Consider the following 23322-nt stretch of genomic DNA (forward strand, 5'->3'; position numbering starts at 1 on the left):
ATTTGTTTTTGACATGTACTTTTGTATGTTCATTGATAATTTTGTTCATGTACATTGAACACTAGGTGTGTTGCTTTATATGTTTATTCATGGTTTTGTGTTTGTTGATAATCATGCTCTTGTACATTCCTCATTTTGCGAGAATGTTATGTATGTATGTATGTATGTATGTATGTATAAGGTTTAATAGCACATGAGCACAAGCCTGGCTATATAGCCCTGATAAAAAGTTCAAAAAGTGTAACTAGTAATTGCTGACCAGTACTCTCATTGGCATGATGTGAGCATTACATGATTTACAGGCATTTGTTAGACATTGGGCAGGCTTTATAACAAGTTAGACCTGCACATCCTGCATGTGTTTCACTCAGTATTGTCATTGTCTTGGGCAGGCTTTATAACAAGTTGAATTACACATCATGCATCTATTTCACTCAGTATTGTCATTGTCTTGGGCAGGCTTTATAACAAGTTAGATCTGTACATCATGCATCTGTTTCACTCGGTATTGTCATTGTCTTGGGCAGGCTTTATAACAAGTTAGATCTGCACATCATGCATCTGTTTCACTCAGTATCGTCATCTTTTATCTCAAATTAGTTATATGGAAGACTAGGAATATTAATTATGCCTTTATCTTTGAAATAAATTTTATCAGATTATAATAAAATAGGTAACATTGACATATTTGCTTGGTTGATGTTTATTGGAATGTCAACATGAGTAGGTGATTCATTGCATAGACAATTAAAGTACTTTACCCAAGGACATGCCATGGTGCCTGACCCAACTGTTTTGATGGTAGTATTTCTACTTGGCATCTTGATAGACAGTATATTGTGCTGGAAAATACAAGTTAATGAGATCATTAAAAAAGTTAACTCACTGCTTTATCTCTTGAAGAAAATAAAATCTTTTTTCCCTCAAGAACAGAGAAAGATATTATACAATACATATATTATGTCAGCTTAGAATATTGTTGTTCTGTCTGGGGTAGTAGGGGTACAGAAAATCAGGAAAGATTACTGAAATTTCAAAAAAGAGCAGCTAGAGTTATTCTTGATGCTGATTTAGGTACACCATCAACAAATCCTTACATGGTTTGGCTTCTGATTATCTTAAATGTAACTTTATATTTGTTGAAAATGTACATACATATCAACCAAGATCCATCTCAAACAAGTTTTAATATTTTTGTCTACACCAGATTCAGAGTTTTATAAGAAGAGTTTCGCTTTTTCTGGAGCCAAACTATGGAATTCCATACCACCTTATATAAAGTTTGCTGACACATGCCAAGCTTTTAAAAAGCTTCTTAGTCAAGATCTACAGAAACAATCATTTGTATTATTTTGTTTAATTCAGTGCTACTGCTTTTTACAGCATTGTTATCACGTACTCACCTATAATGTTTTACACATGTTCGCTACTGCTAGTTGTATGAATCCTGTATGTACTCATCATTGAAGCCGTGTGCATATTTTATTGTAGCAGTAGATCAACTGTAGAGATTTTAACCATATTTGTTGTCTAAAGACACCTTATCTTGTAAAAATATGCAAATTATATATATTTGTACAAATGTCATTGTAGAAGACCTCATGGAAGATTGGTCAGTTGGCCAAATGAACATCTTTAATTAAAGTCAATATTATTAATATTATTATTATTATTATTATTATTATTATTAGAGTATATGGTGTTTTGCATGTTGAAATGATGATGTATCACTGTAGTGGTTGGTACATGGGGTAACAATTCCAAATTTTACCTACTAGCCCAGACAGAATAAATACAGATTAAGTTGTCTGACATTACCCTAATTTGGGTGTAGAGAGGTCTGTCTACGACTTAGGTTTCTACTGAAATCTAGGCATGTGTACCACATGGGTCATTTTGCAGATGAAAACAAAGTTACTTGTTTGCAAACTTTCACTGTCCACCAGATAACCATTGTGGCACTCCAGAATAGCAGATCTAACATAACATCCTAATACCTAACTGATCTTAGCTTCACACAAACATTACAGTTTCCATAAAAAAATGGTTGAGAACTTCTCAAGAAATTTAAGTTTTCAAAAACTTCAGGGGACAATCAATTTATTGTCGAGTTTTAATGACATCATAGAAGAGATAAAATATTTTCAACATTGTTTTAAATGATCTCATATAATGAAAAATTAAAAGAAAATTCTAATTCAGTTAATTAAGGAAAATGATGTAGATGATGATGCTATACATTTGGATAGTTATATATTGATCAGCACAGAAAACGGAAATTTTAATGATTTAATTAAAATTAAAAATTTCAATTTCTTCCATTTTCTCTTTTATGGGCCTTGTTAATATGTCATATGTTCAAGATTTTTATGTAAAGAATATAATAATAATAATAATGAGGACATTGTATAGCGCCTAATCTTTAGAAGCTCTAAGCGCTTTACAACATTAGACAACACCTATAAGAAAAAAAACATATAATAATATTTTTACAAAAACAAACACCATGAAATTAGAAAAACATTAAAAAATAAAAAAACATGCTGAGAATATTTCAGGTAGGAAACATTATTAGGTCTTTAAGTTTGTTCTTGCAGTCGAAATAAGTGAGTTTTGAGAGCACTCTTGAATTGCTGGGCCTTGGTATGCAAAAGAACGCTGTCCATATGACTTTGTTTTCACAGTGGGAATAATGGGTATACGATTGTTTGAAGAGGCGCGTAAGTATCTTGCTGGTGTGTACGCATGGGTGAGATCGGATAGGTATGTTGGACTTGAGTCCAACAGTGAAACATAGCACAGAGAACAAATTTTGTATTTGATTCTGGATCAAATGGATAGCCAGTGTAGGGTATAGAGCAGCGGGGAGGAGTGCTCTGATCGTGGTACTCTAAGTATGATCCGAGCAGCTGTGTTTTGAACTTTCTGAAGTTTCTGGAGTAGATATTGAGATGAACCAGACAGAATTGAGTTACAATAGTCCAGTCTTGAAAGTAGTAATGCACACGCAAGTGTTTTAGTGGCATCAACTGAAAGATATTTGCGAATTGAGCTGATGGTTCTCAGCTCAAGATATGCAGCCTTTCATTTGTTCATGACATGTTGGTGCAATGCGAGAGTACTGTCCAGAGTAACACCTAGGTTTCATACTGATTGTGTGAATTTAAAGTTGGCATTGCTGATATTTATTGTTTGAGGTAAGGGATGTGAATGAGAAAGTCTTTTTGTTGTGATCATAATGGCCTCAGTTTTATCATCATTCATCTGCAGCTTGTTCCATGTCATCCATGATTTCACATCAGAAATGCACCTCTCTACATCTTGGATGGTAGCATCAAACTTCGGTTGGGTGGCTAGATTTGTATATTTAGGTGTCATCAGCGTACAATTGGTGAGACACTGGATGATGATCTATGACAATTGGAAGCAGCTGAGTGTACAGAATGAAGAGAACAAACCCCTGTGGAACACCACAACATAGATCAACTGGGCTGGAGTGTATTCCATTTGCAGATACAATTTGTGTCCTGTTGACCAAGTAGGACTTGAACCACAGTAGGCTGTATCGTGAATGCCAAATATATACTGGAGACAGTGAAGTAATATATAATGGTCTGTTGTGTCAAATGCTGCAGACAAATCAAGGAGGGTGAGGACTAATCTTTCCACTATCCAACGTAGAGAGAATGTCATTAACTACTTTTAGAAGAGTAGTTTCAGTACTGTGGCAAGGGCAATATGCAGATTGTACATTGCTAAAAAGACTGTTTGAATTTAGATGAGATACAAGCTGCGATAGAACAACCTTTTCAAAGATTTTTTATATGAATGGGAGATTAGAAACTGGGCGGTAGTTCTTTAAATCATTATGGTCTAGTGTTGGTTTCTTCAGCAGAGGCTTTACAATGGCAGTTTTGAAAAATGATGGGAATTCCCCAGATGAGAGAGAGGTATTAATAACATCAGTTAGTGAAGGCAATACTGGATCTAAGCACCCAAGCAGCAGTGATGTTGGAATTGGACCAAGTTAACATGACTTTGGTGCACTCTTCATCACGATTTTAAGTACAAAATCCATAGAGACAGGTTCAAATGCTGCTTATGGTTTCCGCTCAAATAATGTATCCCAACTGTATGGTGATGATGAGTCAATTGAAATTGTGATTAAAAAATGGAACAGCTGCTTCAAGCCGGTTAAGTGATAGCGGCCATCTTGAACATCTGAATTTGTTGATTTTTCTCATTAATTTTTCAGAAACCTCAGATATATAGTTTTCTTAAAACATAATTCAAAATTCTGCAGAATGATTTTTCTGTTGCTGAATATTAATTTCAATGTATTTAAGGAAAATAAAAATGGAAAGAGAATGCTGCTCAAGAAAACTGGACCTAAAATTTGCACATTTGTGCAAGGCTGCATATCTTCAGCTGAGACCCATCAGCTCCATTTTCAAATATCTTTCAGTTGATGTCACTAAAACACTTGTATGTTCATTAGTACTTTCAAGACTGGACTATTTTAACTCAATTCTGTCTGGTTCATCTCATTATCTACCAAGTCACTGTGCCTCCATATGTGATAGTTATGTCTGGAAGGCAGTGACTTACAATAATACATGATCACAGAATGTTTTGAAAAGAGATTTAAAAATTTGGGAGGCAAGAAGGGTCCTGCATTTCAAATTTGAGAAAGAAAAGACAATTGACATTTTAGGAATGATTCCATTAAGGGGAACATGTAGTTAATTCCTGAACTGATTACATGCAATTCAGAAATTATGTTTCTTAAAAATGGGGCATGTGTTTTCATTGTTTCGAGTGCCAGGTTTAGAGTCTAAGGCTCAGACAACATGGATAGAAGAGAAAGCTTGGCAGTAGCTTCCTATGGAACAGTGGCTCTTTCCTGGGATTTTCCAAGGTTTTTCTTCAACCAGATACATATACTATATGTCCTTTTAGCTTATCTTATGCAGAAAATTAGTGTTAAACCCTTAACAATAACTGGAATAGTTTTGAGGTTCTGTATCTTAAACTGCCCCTGTCATTATGCAAATACCATGTATAGACTTACAAATTGAGTCCCACTGCCCCTGACATTACACAAATACCATGTATAGACTTGCAAATTGAGTCCCACTGCCCCTGACATTACACAAATACCATGTATAGACTTACAAATTGAGTCCCACTGCCCCTGACATTACACAAATACCATGTATAGACTTACAAATTGAGTCCCACTGCCCCTGACATTACACAAATACCATGTATAGACTTACAAATTGAGTCCCACTGCCCCTGTCATTATGCAAATACCATGTATAGACTTACAAATTGAGTCCCACTGCCCCTGACATTACACAAATACCATGTATAGACTTACAAATTGAGTCCCACTGCCCCTGACATTACACAAATACCATGTATAGACTTACAAATTGAGTCCCACTGCCCCTGACATTACACAAATACCATGTATAGACTTACAAATTGAGTCCCACTGCCCCTGACATTACACAAATACCATGTATAGACTTACAAATTGAGTCCCACTGCCCCTGTCATTATGCAAATACCATGTATAGACTTACAAATTGAGTCCCACTGCCCCTGACATTACACAAATACCATGTATAGACTTACAAATTGAGTCCCACTGCCCCTGACATTACACAAATACCATGTATAGACTTACAAATTGAGTCCCACTGCCCCTGACATTACACAAATACCATGTATAGACTTACAAATTGAGTCCCACTGCCCCTGACATTACACAAATACCATGTATAGACTTACAAATTGAGTCCCAATGCCCCTGACATTACACAAATACCATGTATAGACTTACAAATTGAGTCCCAATGCCCCTGACATTACACAAATACCATGTATAGACTTACAAATTGAGTCCCACTGCCCCTGACATTACACAAATACCATGTATAGACTTACAAATTGAGTCCCACTGCAACTCTGTTGTCACATAATGTACTGGAAGTTTAGTGTGTATGTTGGTTCTGCTGATTACTCTTAACAAACTGCATAGATTCAGATCTGCTGGTACATTATGTGATGGCAGGTCAGGCTCTAGGTAGATTGCAGTGGGACTTGACTTGTAAGCAAGTATATATGGTAAGTATAAACAGTATTATCTGGACATTAGCCAGGTACAAGTTGTATTCCCCAGTTTCAGATGGGACTGTACAGTGGTGTGCATTGATTTTTTGTCTCTTTTTGATGAACAGGTAGCACTGTCATTTGTCTACACCATGGCCTGGATCTAGGGCCATTTTCTCAATTACTTCTTTTTATCTATCTGTGACCTACCTCTTTTTAGTGTTGAAATAAATTCAATTTTAATTCCCACACAGACAGAGCAAGGGTTCACTATTATCTGGTGAGCAGCCTAAAATAAATTCAGTGTGGTATAATTATACCTGTCCATAACTGTGATGATCATATCTTGTAAACTTCTTAAGTCTACTGACACTGCCAAATAATTGACTGACCCCGCCACCTTCGCCACTTCTGCAGCATGTAATTGTTATCCCCATGGGACCATTCCGGTCACCTAGTTGATTAGAGAGTCCGCCTCGGATGCAGGAGGTCGCGGGTTTGAACCTCGGTCAAGTCTTATCAAAGACTTATAAAAATTGTAGTAACAGCTACCTCGTTAGACACTCAGCATTAAAAGGTTAGTGTTAGGTCTGGTTGGCCTGGTGTGAGGATAATGTGACTGGGTGGGACATGATGATACATGTCTATGTCATGATTCCCCATTGCTAGACATGACTATTAACTACCACACTGCAGACATCAATGTGATATGACAATCTTTTTTAAAGCTACATTAAAAAATCCAAATCACATGCACACGCACACATACACCACACACTATCCCAATGCTGTCAAAGAAACTTGGGGATATTTTTATACAATGCCTGTGCATATGTTTGTGTGTTATATGCTGTAACTGCTTTACTATATGAGTCAGACATGAATCTTGCCTCAGTAATAGCCCTCTGTGTAGATTATGCCAACACTTTATACAGCCACTGCATTGAAATATTACTGTATTACAGTAATAGCAGTCTGTGTGTAGATTATGCCAACACTTTATACAGCCACTGCATTGAAATATTACAGTATTACAGTAATAGCCAGCTGTGTGTAGATTATGCCAACACTTTATACAGCCACTGCATTGAAATATTACAGTATTACAGTAATAGCACTCTGTGTGTAGATTATGCCAACACTTTATACAGCCACTGCATTGAAATATTACAGTTTTACAGTAATAGCCCTCTGTGTGTAGATTGTGCCAACACTTTATAAAGCCACTGCATTGAAATATTACAGTATTACAGTAATAGCCCTCTGTGTGTAGATTGTGCCAACACTTTATACAGCCACTGCATTGAAATATTACAGTAATAACCCCATGTGTAGATTATGCCAACACATTATACAGCCACTGCATTGAAATATTACAGTAATACAGAACAGCCCTTTGTGTGTAGATTGTGCCAACACTTTATACAGCCACTGCATTGAAATATTACAGTAAAACAGTAATAGCCCTCTGTGTGTAGATTATGCCAACACATTATACAGCCACTGCATTGAAATATTACAGCCCTCTGTGTGTTGATTGTGCCAACACTTATACAGCCACTGCATTGAAATATTACAGTATTACATTAATCCTCTTTCCTCTCATCCATCTATTTGTTCATTTTTCTTGTAACCAGAATGAACATTGTCTAATAGGCTTGCATGTGCCTTACATGGGTTTTATTCATTCTTTAGGAAGTCAAGTTTCTCAATGACCTGATTTTAGTTTCGGCAAGATAACTTCTTCAAAATTTGATTTGTTTCAGAAAGCTGTGGCATTGTTTTCCGATTGATGAGATCATGGTTTTGATTTCCATTTGTCCATGACATAATTTACAAGAGTGGTGGCTTCCCGATTTTGATTTCTGCAACTTGACTATTATTTGTTGCATTTTGGCAGCTTGGTAATAATTTTATTTGAAATGTTCCATGTTTCAGTTTGGACACATTGTGACACCTGATCGCTCATCCTGGTGACTCTGTTTTCAACTAAGGAAAATTGTGTTTCAGGAAGAGTTATTGTATACCTATATATTGTTGAGATCTTGCACAATTTATAGTTTTGCCTCGTCAGTTAGACGAGGTATGACTTTTTAATGTGCATCTTGTTAAAAAAAACTTTGGTTCTTCAACAGAAATTATTTGTTAGGGCTCTTTGTAATACAGTCATCACCACTAGCTTTTACAGAACTTTGAACTCTCCCATTGGGGAGGTGCTGAAGAGATTTTATATTAATTACAGATATGTTTATCCCAGATATGTTTGTCTCACATGTTTGAGATTTGGCTTTTGTGAGAAATGATCCAAGTGTCAAGACATTTAAGGCTTGGATCTTCGTCATACTTAAGGGTTTTTCCCTACCCTCTAGGGACTTAGCAATGGGCCATAACTAGGACAAAAACTACCAGTATTGAGATAACTCCCCTATAACCATATATATACATACTATCCCAGGGACTTGGGTACATAGCCTCTGGGTCATCTGTTTAAATGTATTGAGATCCCCACCCAGTTACCTTATATACAGTTAGTGAGCAACTCATGGCAGAGGTCTCGCTAGGATTTTAAAACTAGGAGTGCAGGACTCCCATTTTGGTAAAAATAGGAGTCCCACCATCAAAGGTTGCAGTCCCTTCTTTCCTACAGAATCAACACAGGCTTGAGTGCATCTATTTTTAGATGGAGAGGTTTTCGTATGTAATCATTCATTATAATATAGCTTCATTACAACAGTCCAATGACAGGATCGCAAATTTATGGTTTATTTATTTCTGTACGTACTTGTAGTAATTTTAGGCAATAGTATCTGATTTGCTGTTTTTTCCCCATATTTTTGCAAATACGTGTCAAGTCAGAAAACAGCTTAGATCTTCAAGCACAGCTCGCGAATTCCACAACATAGCATTGTCCCATACATTTCTGACCTACATAATTTGCATTTTAAAGTTAAATCTTTAATAAAATACTACCTAGGCTTTGGTTTCGATGATTTGTATATTTTTTTCTGAATACATTTGCCCAATGATTTAAGAAAACAGACAATCTAATAAACTGGTTCATCCCAGACTTAGCGACGTCCGCCATTATTTTCCATTAGGCATACTGATTCACTTAAGTTTCAAACTCATTTTATGACAAAATAGTGTACAAGAGGCAGTTAATATATATCCAGATAACCGATTCTGATTTTAAAACACAAGTTGGTATGTTTTATTGTCACAGGATAGCATGCAGGAAATTGATAGTTGCTACCTTACTCGGAGAAGTGATAATGGCCAATCAGCTATCAAAACATAATGCTTGTGAATGGGCAAGAGTTTGTTTGTCAGCGTAATTGATATAAAAACTAGACCTAGCTACTGATGCCTTGATGAATACATTTCGCTACAACACTAGAACTAACCGGGCTAAGGTGAGGGGCATTTTAAAAAAATATGGTATGGTCAGTCAGTGTACCTCTTAAATAATCAAAGAGTGAAGTCATTTTTGCTTTCCTAACAGAAGAAGGCGAAGTTTACAGTCGAAAATGAACACAATAACGAAAGCTAAAGTTGTTTATATGATGCACTTTTATAAATGACCAAATGTACATCTCTGAGTCTTTCTGCCTCTGAATTCAATCACTGTAAATATCAGTACATTATCCCACCTGGCCGCCAGTCAAAGCCTTTGAACTTGCCGCCCAGCTATTGCGTCATGTTCTTTTTTATGTACTCTTATAAAATGGCAACATGTATGTACATCAAGGGGTCTTTTAGTCACTGAATTCTGTCATTGTAAATATCAGCACAGCTAATTGATCAACACATTTTCCCACAAAGCAGGTGGCTGAAGCATGACTGGCAAATCTTTGAATTTTGCTGCTGACCTATTACATACTTGCGGATAACTCCCACCTCACTGATTTTCTGCATCCTAGGTCAAACATTGGCATCCAAATATGCATAATTAAGCGTTTCTGAGATCTCTGCATGGGTATGAATTTTAATCTGTTTGAAGCAGGTAGAGGCAGGTGCAGGGATTACCAGCAGAGACAAGCATCAAGATTTTGCCATCTGTCTTCCTTGGTTTAGCAGAATGGTAGAACATTCTGATTATAATGACATTGTCATTCTCAGTGTTTTGATTTTATGTTAAGGTGTTTTAAAGATATTATAACAGGACAGTGTGGTCTGTACATGAGATATAATGTTCAAGCCTACAAATTTCAAATTTAATTAATAAAATAGGCGAATGTCGTTCTTTTATATTGGTTTTAAAACTGCATTGTTTCATGTGTCATTGAATTAGCTCAGTTCACTGCATTCAAACATGGACAAAATTGGTGACCAATTAAGAGAACCTGATTGCGCTATTTGAGAGTGGAACTACCTTATCCAATTATATTATGTATTTCCTCATGCCTGTTTAATATCAATCATGTCACTTCTCGTGTTGTTTCATGTCTCTGCTTTTTATTGTGGGTATGTGAGAAAGGTTGACGGTAGCTTCCTGTGGCTTGTTGATTCTTCCTCCACTGGCTGACATATATAGTCTATCATGAACTGAAAAATGACATTAAATTCACAAAACCAAACTTAAAAGTATAGATAATTTTTGCATGGAAAATGACATGACTGATGAAGCCTATGTTGACAACAGTTGGTTGCATCACTCATAATGCATGATTACCTGATCTTGCTGACAAAAACTCTTGAAACTACCGTTATGACTCTTGGGCTTAAAATAACTGACAGAAAGAAATTGAAACCAACAATTTAAGTAAAATCAGCAAATTATTTATTTGTCCAAGTTACAAAGTGTAAGTAGTATTGTGAATTAAATCCCAGATAATCCTACCTTTTCTAATACATGTCCAGAAGTTTAGAATATTCCCAATGCATTCCACTAGTCCTGGATGTCCTGATCTACCAATGCACAATCCACAATAATTCTAAAATAGTGTATTAATGAGCACATTGTAATTCCAATGAATAACTAAAAACCTAAGACACAACACTAAAATGAGGATTAGGGTCAAAGGTTTATTTCTTGAACATTCTAAGTTGTCAACAGGATCGGGTCTATTACTAAAAGTATAGTAAAGAACGTGGCAAACAATAGGTACACCATGAATTTGCAAGGAGAAAACTGATGTCCTTAACTCAAATCCAAGTAAACCTGTTTATGTACAAATAATAATAATCTTATTATATAATCTACAATCATAGACAAATATTAGCTATGTACAAAAAGACATAAGTCAGTTAGGCCCAAACTCCTACCAGCAATTATTGACACAGGTCAATTACACAATTCACAGTAAATATACATAATGTCTATTATATACAGCATCCTGTGCACATGTCCAGGCAGTATAATGAATTGTCAGTTTTTTCACCATGTACATATGTGAAATATATTATAACTCTCCTATGATGTTTTCCTTCAACAAAGACATCTTTTCTGACATTAAAAAATGTAAAAGACGGTAATGATGCGATCTCAAGTTGATTTTGGAACAACATGCACATTTTTAATGACTTACATAAAGCTAGCTGTCGTGTGTAAGCCTAACATGAAGATGGGGGAAAAATTGAGTTCAGAATAGGTTTGATTTAATGGCATTCATTTAGTTGTTGTAAATCCTGTACACATTTTGAAATGTTGAGAAATGTTGCATTCTTATTTTATATTTATCTCATTTTTTTTTTTCGTGGAGGGATTTCAGTCTATTTTATGGCATGGTTTTCATTCTCATTCCCAAATATACTTTGTGTTGCTATTAAGAGTAACAGGATTATTGTTCTTACTATAATTAGTAACAGATTGTAAATTCTCTTGTGGCAGGTAAAGAAAATGTAGAAAAAGATTTATCTCTATAGTGCTGAATGGACCAAGAATTGCAGTATCTCTGGAGTTTCAGTTTTATATCTTATACATGTATTGTGATAGTTAGTGTCACTACAATAACTAACAGCTACCTTGCTAGGTACTCAGCATTAAGAGGTTAGTGTTAGGACTAGTTAGCCTGGTGTCAGAATAATGTGACTGGGTGGACATCATACTACATGACTGTGGCGTGATGCCCCATTGCTAGACATCACAATACACTGCCACACTGCAGACATCATAGCGATATGACTGAAAAATTATTAAAGCTATGTTAAAAATCCAAATCAAACACACACATCACATCATTGCTGTAAACAATCAGTATCTTCATTACTTTGATTATATTTCTACAATATCTATCACATAATTGGAGCAGGGGTCAAACCAGAAATGCTTGCTTATTATCAAATAACGATATTCTTTTTAAATATTTCCCATTATTTCTTTTAATGGAGATAAAATGTGTCGGTAGACATGTGCATTATTAGGTAGATATGGTACAATTTCAATTAATTTGATTTGATTTTACTTAATTTGGCTTCTTTAAATTTTTCAGTGGTGCCCACTAGTACTCATCCCATGGCATTTTCTTTAAACTCCTCAATGGATGGGAGGAGGGTAAAACCACCCAACAAAAAGAAATTCGAAGAGGAGCTGGAAGAAATAACCAAGCAAATTAAGGAGAAAGAGACATTGCATGTAAGTGCTTCTCAAGTAGTCATCAAATTTGTCCAGCAAAATACAGATATTTTCAGTTATCTGAAGTAACGGAATGGCAGCACTCGGGAATTTTTCATTCCGGATCTGACTTTTGGTCAACTTGACCATTTATTGACCAGTATTTTCTTTCTTCAATCTCCTGTTTCGTTGAAATTTTCTCTTGTTTGATGTAATAGAGGCTTAAAATTGGAAATAGGCCTACCGGAAGATACAGCTGTCAAAATTTTAGATAACTTCTACTGGGTACCCATTTAGGGTTCGTACAGTCTTTGAAGGTCTTTGACAGTTTGGGAAAAATGAGGTAGCATTTTCAAGGCCTTGAAAGTTTGGGAAATTTGAGCAGATTACCCTGAGGTCTTTAAAAGTCTTTGAAAATTTAAATAAACCCGAAAAATTTAAATTCTTTACATAATCACAAATAAAATTGTCCAGGGTTGTTAGATTCAGATGTATATAGTTGAGTTTTCCTGGTTTCTTTCTTTTGATGACCCATTCAGTTTCATATCGACTGCAGTAACAAATGAGCATTTGTTTGGCCATCCAAAGTTGTCCTTGGTGGCAACATCAATAACACATGCACTCTTCATCAAAGCAACCTGGCTACATACATTCTTCAGCAAAGGAAGTCAGCACCATAACTATTTTCAGCATGTTTTTTGTTTTCTAATTTCATGGTGTTTGTTTTTCATAATCGTATCATTATATATGTTTTTAGGTGTTATCTAATGTTGTAAAGCGCTTAGAGCTTCTAAAGATTAGTCGCTATACAAAGTCCTCATTTTTTATTATTATTATTATTATTATTATTATTATTATTATTATAATAATAATAATAATAATAATAATAATAATAATAATCACAAATAAAATTGCCTAAGGTTGTTAGATTTGGATGTAGTCAGTTTTCCTGGCTTCTTTCTTTTGATGAATCGTTCAGTTTGATTGAACGAGTTCATAAGCTTTGGCCAATCAAACTGTTCATTACACTAGTTCATGCTTATTTTTTAAAAAGACATTCAGCCAGTATAATTTTGGTTACATTGAACAAGTGTTCAATCTATGTAGAAAGTGCACAAAAGTAACACATGCTCAAGGATTCATAGTTTGTTCAGTCGATTTATGTCTTCAGTTTTGTTTCACCTCGTGTTTAAAAATGCTAGGACTTTGCTCTTTAAACAATATCCGGCTTGAACAAGAGAAATACAAGGAATGGCTGAAAAAGGATAAAACATATAAATGAAAAGCATTTTGTACATTGTGTGAAAAGATGATCAACTTGGCTTCGATGGAAGGAGCCCTTACAAATCATGCCGACCGCTCCAGTGGCCTAGTGGTTAGAGCGTCCGCCTCTGATGCGGGAGGTTGTGGGTCAATTCCCGGCCAAGTCATTACCAAAGACTTACAAAACTGGTACTAACAGCTGCCTCGCTTGGTGCTTAGCATTAAGAGGTTTGTGTTAGGACTGGTCGGCCTGGTGTCAGCATAATGTGACTGGGTGGGACATCATGCTAAATGTCTGCGGCATAATGCCCCAGTGCTAGACATTACTATTAACTGCCATATTGCAGACATCGTAGCGATATGACTAAAAAATTGTTATAGCTATGTTAAAAATCCAAATCACACAAGTCATGCCAAAGGTAAGATGCAAATTAGTACAAAGTAACTACACACTGTTAATGAATTATGTGTGAGGAAGGAAGAGAAATTTAGTCCCGATGTGGTTTATTATTGACTCAGTATGGAAAATTAGTGGATGAAGTTATCCAATTGGACAATCATCCCTTGAAATGCTTAAATAAAACACATGACAGCCTTGATGAAGTGTTTTATTCCGTCCTTTCCAAAAGAAAGAAATATGTTGAACTTTGGAATGTTCTCCAGAAAATGTTGTTGTTGTCACATGAGCAGGAAACACCTGATTAAAATTGTATTATTTTAAATGTAAAAATCTGAACTGCTTTGTTTTACTTTGACAGTGGCTTGAACGACTTGCAAAAGTGTATTTTTTCAGTGATTGAAGTGCAAAGAAAAGAATTGCTCATCTAGTATTTATTATTATCAAGATATGAAGCAGATGAAACAAACAGCTTAAGGAACTGATATAAAAGAAGAAAACTAGTAAATGTTTGTAGAATGTTGATCAAAGTCAAACACAAATGTTCTTCAGAAATAGGAGTTGTTTCATCAGCAGTACGTAAAGTGGTTAGATCTTCAAATATATTTCCATCACCACAGTCTGTATTTGTTCTCGCTTTCTTTAATTGTGGTTCAGGTTCAGTAACCTCTGATTCATTGCTAGCTATTTTACCCATGGTCACAAGTTGGAACCCTGGCAGAGTCATACTAAAGACTTATAAAAATGGTACTAATAGCTGCCTTGCTAGGCACTCAGTATTAAATAGTGTTAAGACTGGTCGGCCTGGTATCAGGATAATGTGACTGGCTGGGACGTCATGCTACTTGTCTGCGGCATGATGCCCCAGAGCTAGACGTCACTAAAAACTGCCACACTGCAGACATCATGGCCATATTAATGAAAAATTGTTAAAGCCACGACACACACAAACACACCCCCATTCTCCCATCATTGTTTCCAACTTGGACTCCTTTGAAGATGGTGGCTCAAAAATTAATGAAGCTTATAATGAGGATCAAAATGTCTTTGATGCATTCCTTGTACTTTATCTTTCTAGATAACAGTGGTGTTTTAATTCTGAAGTTATTATTGTTATGCATTCCTTAATGGCAGCATATTCTTTTTTTGGTTTGGAAGTGGTAATGTTTCTTAAAATGGTGTACAGCGGCAGATTGATGAAAGTGAATGATGTGTCTGTCCAGAGGACATGCTTGTTATGAAATGGTTTCAAAAAAGGTATGACAGCTTGGGCATGAAACCAGTTGTCATCAGTGATATCCAGAGATGATGCGTAAGTTTGGACTGTGGGAATCAGATGCTGCCCCAGTGGCTGACTATGGGAGTCAGATCAGACAGTTGCTGCCCCAGTGGCCAAATGGCCCAGCAACAAGCTGTTTCAACTTGTCCAGCGATGAGCTCCATCTTAAAGAATAATCTATTAATACTTCTGACACTTTGTCTCCTTTTTTAATGCTGCTTGCTGATTATGCAAAACCTGTGCTGCAGCTGTAGTAAGCTTAAAGTGAGCAGTGAGTCACCAGGCATCTTTTCAGTGGCATACTTTAAGGCCAGCATTGAATGCCGGTTGCATTGTGTGTGCAAAGCAATGCTGATGTGGCCAGTCATCCATAAAATTAATGACCAAGTTGATGTTTGAGCCGTTATCGTGCACCATTACAGTTGTGTGAAGTGGAGTAGCATCCTCCAAACAGAGACTTACATTTTCACCCATCTGTTACTTGGGTGTTTACCTTGTCTGTAAAACAGCTGATTCACGCCTCAAGTTGGGGTGTATCAAATGAGTGAGCTGGCAGTATTCTTTATGGATGTCCAAGTGTCAGTTGTGAATGTAACATACTCTACATTCCCTAACAGAATTTTAAATTTGCATCCCCTTGTGCATATATTCTTTAATCAGTGCTGTAGTTATTGTGTGGCATAATCAGACTCTAAATATTTGATCAGATTGCATAATCCCTTTCCTTCCACTGTGTTGATTGGCCTGTAATCCTGTGCTGTAAATGCAGCAATTTTCCAGTCAGTTTCCATTTCTCTTGGTTTCAATCATTTTGGCTTTGGTGGCCAAAATATATGCAGTGCTTGTTGCTGTTGCCACTGGTGTTGTCCACATTTTTGTTATGAGTTCTGACATTGGCGTTGCACAATACTCATATTACCAGCTTTAATGAACAATGTAATTTCACACAGGTTGCACTGAACATCATTTTCATCCAGTCACTTAGCATTTGCCCACACTTTTGATATGTTACCAATATATAATTTTAAAAGGTAATTGATTTTAAATTGCTGCAGTATTCTCTCTGAATACGGTACTGTGCAACTATTAACTAATAGAATGAAATGCCAGGTGCTTACTCATGTAATTTCCTCAACATTTTTTAATTTTGCAGATAAAAGTGTCAGAGCAATTCAAACTAACGGCTAGGATGAGCAAGGGTAATCAGATATGTTCGGAATAGTTAAGTCCTTCTCATTGTTGGTTCCATATTTTTTCAAATATATCTCTTTCCCAGAATGACGATAATTGTATTATTTAGTTTTTTTACTCTGAAAAAAGATTTTTTTTAGATATACCGACTTTGTGATAAAGAAGTATTAACCTGTAGGCAGGCAGATACAGTAGCTTGTCAGTCTGAACTTAGATCTATATTTACATAAACTAAACAGGTATCCTATGGCTCTTTAAACCCCCAGGTAATTATGAACAGGCAAGTATCAGGGTACCTGTTGGCATCTTTTACCTGAAGAATTGTCTGCCCATATCCTGTGACACTTAGAAGTATGTCATCTTAAAAATAAGCTGTCCATTCCATTTGACATTTTGTTCTCAGTAGTGTGCAGTCTTGAAAATAAGCTGTCTTTTTTGTAGGTTGTTGTTTCCTTCTTCACAGAAGTATGTCATCTTTAAAATAAGCTGTCCAATTCATAGGACAATTTCTTTCTCAGACATACATAATCTTGAAAGTCAGCCATCCAATTTGTAGGTTTTTTTTAATAGAAGTAAGCAATCTTGAAAATAAGCCATCAGATTTGTAGGTTTTTATATATAGAAGTAAGCAGTCTTGAAAAAAAAGCCATCAAATTTGTAGGACATATTTTTTCTTATGTGTACGCAGCCATGAAAATAAGCCATCCAATTTGTAGAACATATTTTTATCAGAAGTATTCCATCTTGAAAATGAGTCATCTAATTTCCTAGGATGTTTGCTCATAAAAGTTGTCCAGTTTGTAGGACATTTTGCAAAATAGTATTCCATCTTGAAAATAAGTCATCCATTTCCAAGGATGTTTGCTCATAAAAGTTGTCCAATTTGTAGGACATTTTGCAAAATAGTATTTCATCTTGAAAATAAGTCATCCATTTCCAAGGATGTTTGCTCATAAAAGTTGTCCAATTTGTAGGACATTTTGCACAAGAGTATAACATCTTGAAAATAAGTCATCCATTTCCAAGGATGTTTGCTCATAAAAATTGTCCAATTTATAGGACATTTTGCAAAATAGTATTCTGTCTTGAAAATAAGTCATCCATTTCCAAGGATGTTTGCTCATAAAAGTTGTCCAATTTGTAGGACATTTTGCACAAGAGTATAACATCTTGAAAATAAGTCATCCATTTCCAAGGATGTTTGCTCATAAAAGTTGTCCAATTTATAGGACATTTTGCAAAATAGTATTTCATCTTGAAAATAAGTCATCCATTTCCAAGGATGTTTGTTCCTAAAAGATGTCCAATTTATAGGACATTTTGCAAAATAGTATTCCATCTTGAAAACAAGTCATCCATTTCCAAGGATATTTGCTCATAAAAGTTGTCCAATTTGTAGGACATTTTGCAAAATAGTATTCCATCTTGAAAATGAGTCATCCATTTCCAAGGATGTTTGCTCATAAAAGTTGTCCAGTTTATAGGACATTTTGCAAAATAGTATTCCATCTTGAAAACAAGTCATCCAAGGATGTTTGCTCATAAAAGTTGGCCAATTTGTAGGACATTTTGCACAAGAGTATAACATCTTGAAAATGTGTTGTATCCTTATGTTTGCATTTAAATTTGCATGCAGAAAAAGAGTTATAAACAAGGGGAGTCTTGCATCTTCTTAGAAGAAATACATATTCAACATTTTATGTAATGATCATGTTCTCTATCGATTTTTTATTGAAAAGTACAGATTTCAAATGTACCATGATTTTATATTCACAGAAACCATCACCCTTCCAGCTGGCAAAACTTTATTAGAAAATATACTGATCTCAAACTTAAGCCATCTCTGAAAACAGGCTGAACAAAAATTGCTAATTAAAGCAGCCTCTGAATTTTCATTTTCTTGAATATTATGGGTTTTTTTGTTTGTTTCCTAAATAGCTAACAGACTTGATGAGAAAAATAATGTCAAATTTCCTGATGCACTTTTTATGGTCATGAATGCTTAAAATGTAATCATTATCTATGAAGTCATCTTTTTTTCAATACAGCAAATGATTCCCAAACCAGGAGAAACACCAGTCACTGAACTCCGAGACATCCGTGCTGAAAAAGATGCCGCCATAGTAAAAAGAAAAAAAATTGACTCAGACTTGAAACTTCTTAATCAGGAAATAACTAAAAAGGTAACACATTTCTTTTTACACTTTAAGATTATGAAATCATTTTGTGAAACTTCAAAACTGTGGTATAGAAATTGAAGCTGTTTTATTTAATTTTTCCTGTGAACAAAATCTCTTCACATGCCATGGGTTGCTGACACCTAAGTCAATTGGGTATGCTGATCCCTGCCTCAGTTATTAGGTATGCCAACACCTGTTGTAGTCTAGAGGGGGGCCTTTTTTAAATGTGAATTCTTTTTTCTCTTTCTTCGTGTTGTTTTTGCTGCTGCTGTAACAGTAGAGATCGACAAAATTGGGCACTAAACATGACAAATATGGTTGCATGACCCATGGGAAAAGCATCAGAAAGGGCATGGTAAGAAGGAAAAAGGCATTAAAAGGCTAGATACCCAAGTAAAAGGGCATGGCACCACTCCGTGCTAAATGTGGCTTTGGGAAGCACTATTTGTTTTCAAAACTTGCTGAACAGAATTTGACCAGATTTAATAGGAATTATTCTGGCATATAGGCATTTAATGTTTATACAAATGAAACCCATTTTCCATAACACATATGACTACAGTTACAAAAAATAGAAAAAAACCTTTAAACAACTTCAATAAACAATCACTGAACAAAATTTTACAAAGATGGACAGCATTTTAGCATGAAGGTCGTTTAAGATTGTTGTTGTTGTTCTAGGGTTTGACGCCATTTTTCAGCACAAGATCGGCTATACATGGTGACCAGTATAACTGGTGGAGGAAGAACCCTGGAAAACCCAGGGAAGAACCACCGACCCACAAGAAGCTACAGGCAGGCTTTCCCATGTACCCACGCTAGCCGAGCCTTGGACTCAAACCCGCGCAGACAGAGATGAGATGGCAGTGATCCAGAACAGTGAGCGCTTTAAATCACTTGGCCACTCGGGGCCCCATTTAAGTTTGTACAAATGGTGTTGATCTGCTATTAGATGTGACCAACATTAATAATAAAAAAATATTCAAATGACAGTTTTCCAAAACCGTTCAACAGAATTGGACCAAACTTGAAAGTAGCTAAGCTGGTATTAAGACCTTTAGAGTTTATGCGAATGATGTAGAATTGCCATTAGTTAATGCCAGCATTACTAAAAGTAGAAAAACTATTAATTTTTTTTCTCAAATACCACTTTAAAAATCTAACTAAATTAGACAGAAATTATCCAGGCATGAAGGCTGTTCAGATTTATGTGAATGATGCTAGTCCACTATTAAAATATGGCTCCAATATTAAATGTCCGATTGGTAGTCCAAAATTTTACAATGTTCCGAATGAATTCCAATAGTCCATAGGTGTCAGTTTGTATAGTTTACCCATAATTTGTATGATTTTTTCCTTATTATTCAGTTTACGGCCAAACAACTGTTTTGTACATTTTTTTATTACAAAATTTGTAATTGTGTAAAAAAAAGTTGTTTTTTTTTCCTTTTGTGTGCAGATGGGACTCTGGGCATACATTTTTTTTAGCACGAAAATTCAATGAGGCAAGGGTGGCCTGAAACAACCAGTCAAATCATAGTCAAAACCGCGCTTTTCCTTTGATAATGAAACAAGTTTCATTCATGGTTCAACTCCTGTGTGTGAAGATCTTGACATTTATCGCTCTGAAATTTGACGCTCATTTGGATTTCTAATATTAACTATCTGTGTAGTAAGTATGTTTTCTTATTTTATACACAATTATTTTATTATTTATACTTATTACTATCAAATGCATACAGTTTGCATTGATTTTCATACTTTACATAGTGTGTCAGTCATGTTGGTGTAACCGTAATTTGTCTGACTTTTCTATGTGTCGATTTATTAAAAATTTTAACAATATACTAATTAAAACTAAATATTCTACTGATTTTAGTACCGGCATTTTATTGTGCTGTTACAGTTTAAAGTTAAGTTTGTCAGATTCATAATGCAAATAGGAAGATGCATTGCCATAACGACGGACGTAGTACAGATACTGAGTGACTTTGCTCTCGTGGCTCGAAACTATGTAACACTGCCAATTTATATCAAGTTTGTGACCAAAATTGGCACACCATATCGTAAATTCATAACATTTCAAACTCCAGATACGCAATTTTAATAGAAATGATCAGTAGCTTATGTGGTATAAGTTTCTGGACTGCTGCATTGTTAATTGTTTTATATCTAGATTTCAATTTTTGAAGAGCTCCTCACATAATATATTGGGGTTTATGGGGAAAAATACAAATTCTTAACATATGTGTAATCGGGAGATCTTTCTATATCACATCTCAAATCTAAATTTTTAAAGTATTTTTTATTTTATTTCTCTATCTAGTTGAAATATTACATCGAAATATTACATCCATCAAATGGCTGAGCCTAACTCAAAGAAATGTAATCTTGAAGACACTGACCATACCAAGTTTTAGGCTGATTGGATTAAAGTCTTCCCTGGCATTATAGATGTATCAAAGTTAGGATCTTCACATGCTTTTTGTAAAATATGCAGTAAAGACATTAAAGTGATGGTGTCAAGCATAAATGATCTGAAGGAACACTTCAGGACAACACTGCATGAAATAAATTTTGAAATGAAGAATGGAGCATCCATCAGAGCTTCTGTGCTTGGATGAAGCAGGAAGATGATAGTGTTTTAAGTAAAAAGAATGAAATAAACTTTCATAAATGTAAATAATTATGAAAATATGTGTAGAAATACTTTGGGTATAGCATTTGTTGTTTTAAAACTGTTGATTTTATATAATGTATGAATACATTTTTTCGTGTAAGGTTTTTGGTCTTTGTAAGGATTTTATTGGTCTGGTGTACAGGTTTTCATCTCAAGGGGATGACAGCTATAATAGTCTTGAATGTTCTCATGTAACACAATGATGCAATCCAGAATGCCTTGGAATGATTTCACAGTAATCCAAAGATGTGTGTATGAATTGAAAAGTGAATGAGCACTTTAGTAATTACAGTGAATATTTAAAATAACTCCTCTCAAATTATATCTGAACACAAATGTAAACTATGGATTCCCAGAGACTGGCCTAAGACAGGAATAAATTTTTGTATCCAATCCCAATTTATATACATTTTAATTTGATCTCAGTGTGCATCATTCCAGTGGAAAATTCCAGTCTAATTGTAAACAAGACTGGGCCTAGAATGTTCCAAAGACAAATTCTATGCATACATTCTCTTTACAATTTACAGTCATGGACATAAGTTAAGCACACACACATACACACACACACACACACACACACTATATCTATCTTTATATATATATATATATATATATATATATATATATATATATATATATATATATATATATATATATATATATACATACATACATACATACATACATACACACACACACACACATATATATATATACACAAACACACACACACATATATATATATAATCTGATTACAAAAATATTTCCACAGCCCTACATGAAGATCTGACTAAGGGGTCATGTTCTAGTGACATTGAAATAAGCAATGCGAATAAATGCAGCTTTTAAAAGTCTGAAAGTAAAGATGTTGTTCGCCAGACATTGGTGATTTTTAGCCGCACTGTTCACCAAATGCGAAGTTATAAGACTTCATCTGATTGGCTGATAAAAGTAGCGGTAATGGTAATAACATAAGTTACCAGAACATGACCCCAAAGTGGGTGCTGTCAGATCTTCATGTAGAACAGCGGAGATCTGGGAAAACAAAAATGAAAATCTCTTCATTTTCACATGAAAAACTTAATTAATTTGAGAAAATTTCAAATTTAAAGCATTTTATTTACAATCGAAAAAAAATTGCTGTCTTAAAATTATTGTAAAATTTTAAAACTTCTTTTTACAGAAACAAATTTATGCAATTTGAAGGTTTTTGTCTTAAACTATAGTTTTTAGTAGACAGAAGGAAATATTTGTCTCATAACGTGGAAACATTTTGTTATGTCACTTGTGACAGTACAGTGTTTCTTATTCACTCATGAATATCACAGCATAATATTTTTATAATAAGTTTGAATATCACACCATAATATTTTTATAATAAGCTTGAATATCACAGCATAATATTTTTATAATAAGCTTGAATATCACACCATAATATTTTTATAATAAGCTTGAATATCACAGCATAATATTTTTATAATAAGCATGAATATCACAGATTATTATTATAATAAGCATGAATATCACAACATAATATTTTTATAATAAGCTTGAATATCACAGCATATTTTTATAATAAGCTTGAATATCACAGCATAATATTTTTATAATAAGCTTGAATATCACAACATAATATTTTTATAATAAGCTTGAATA

At 34.8% G+C, this 23322-nt stretch overlaps 1 protein-coding gene across 2 annotated transcripts in view; it reads left to right on the plus strand.

The window, feature by feature from the left end:
• LOC149783160 (uncharacterized) overlaps positions 1-23322 on the plus strand; it is a 90940-nt gene that overhangs the window by 25589 nt on the left and 42029 nt on the right. For both annotated transcript variants that reach the window (XR_016413561.1, XM_089931399.1), the window contains exons 2-3: positions 12552-12694; positions 18852-18986. Coding sequence is in view for 1 of the 2 variants with exons in the window: in XM_089931399.1 (XP_089787525.1) it covers positions 12552-12694; positions 18852-18986 (278 nt within the window). In the remaining variant the exon portion in view is untranslated. The remainder of the gene's footprint in view (positions 1-12551; positions 12695-18851; positions 18987-23322) is intronic.

The sequence above is a fragment of the Sinohyriopsis cumingii genome, chromosome 14 (assembly GCF_028554795.1).
Source record: "Sinohyriopsis cumingii isolate HCF-2022 chromosome 14, ASM2855479v2, whole genome shotgun sequence".
Taxonomy (NCBI): Eukaryota; Metazoa; Mollusca; class Bivalvia; order Unionida; family Unionidae; genus Sinohyriopsis; species Sinohyriopsis cumingii.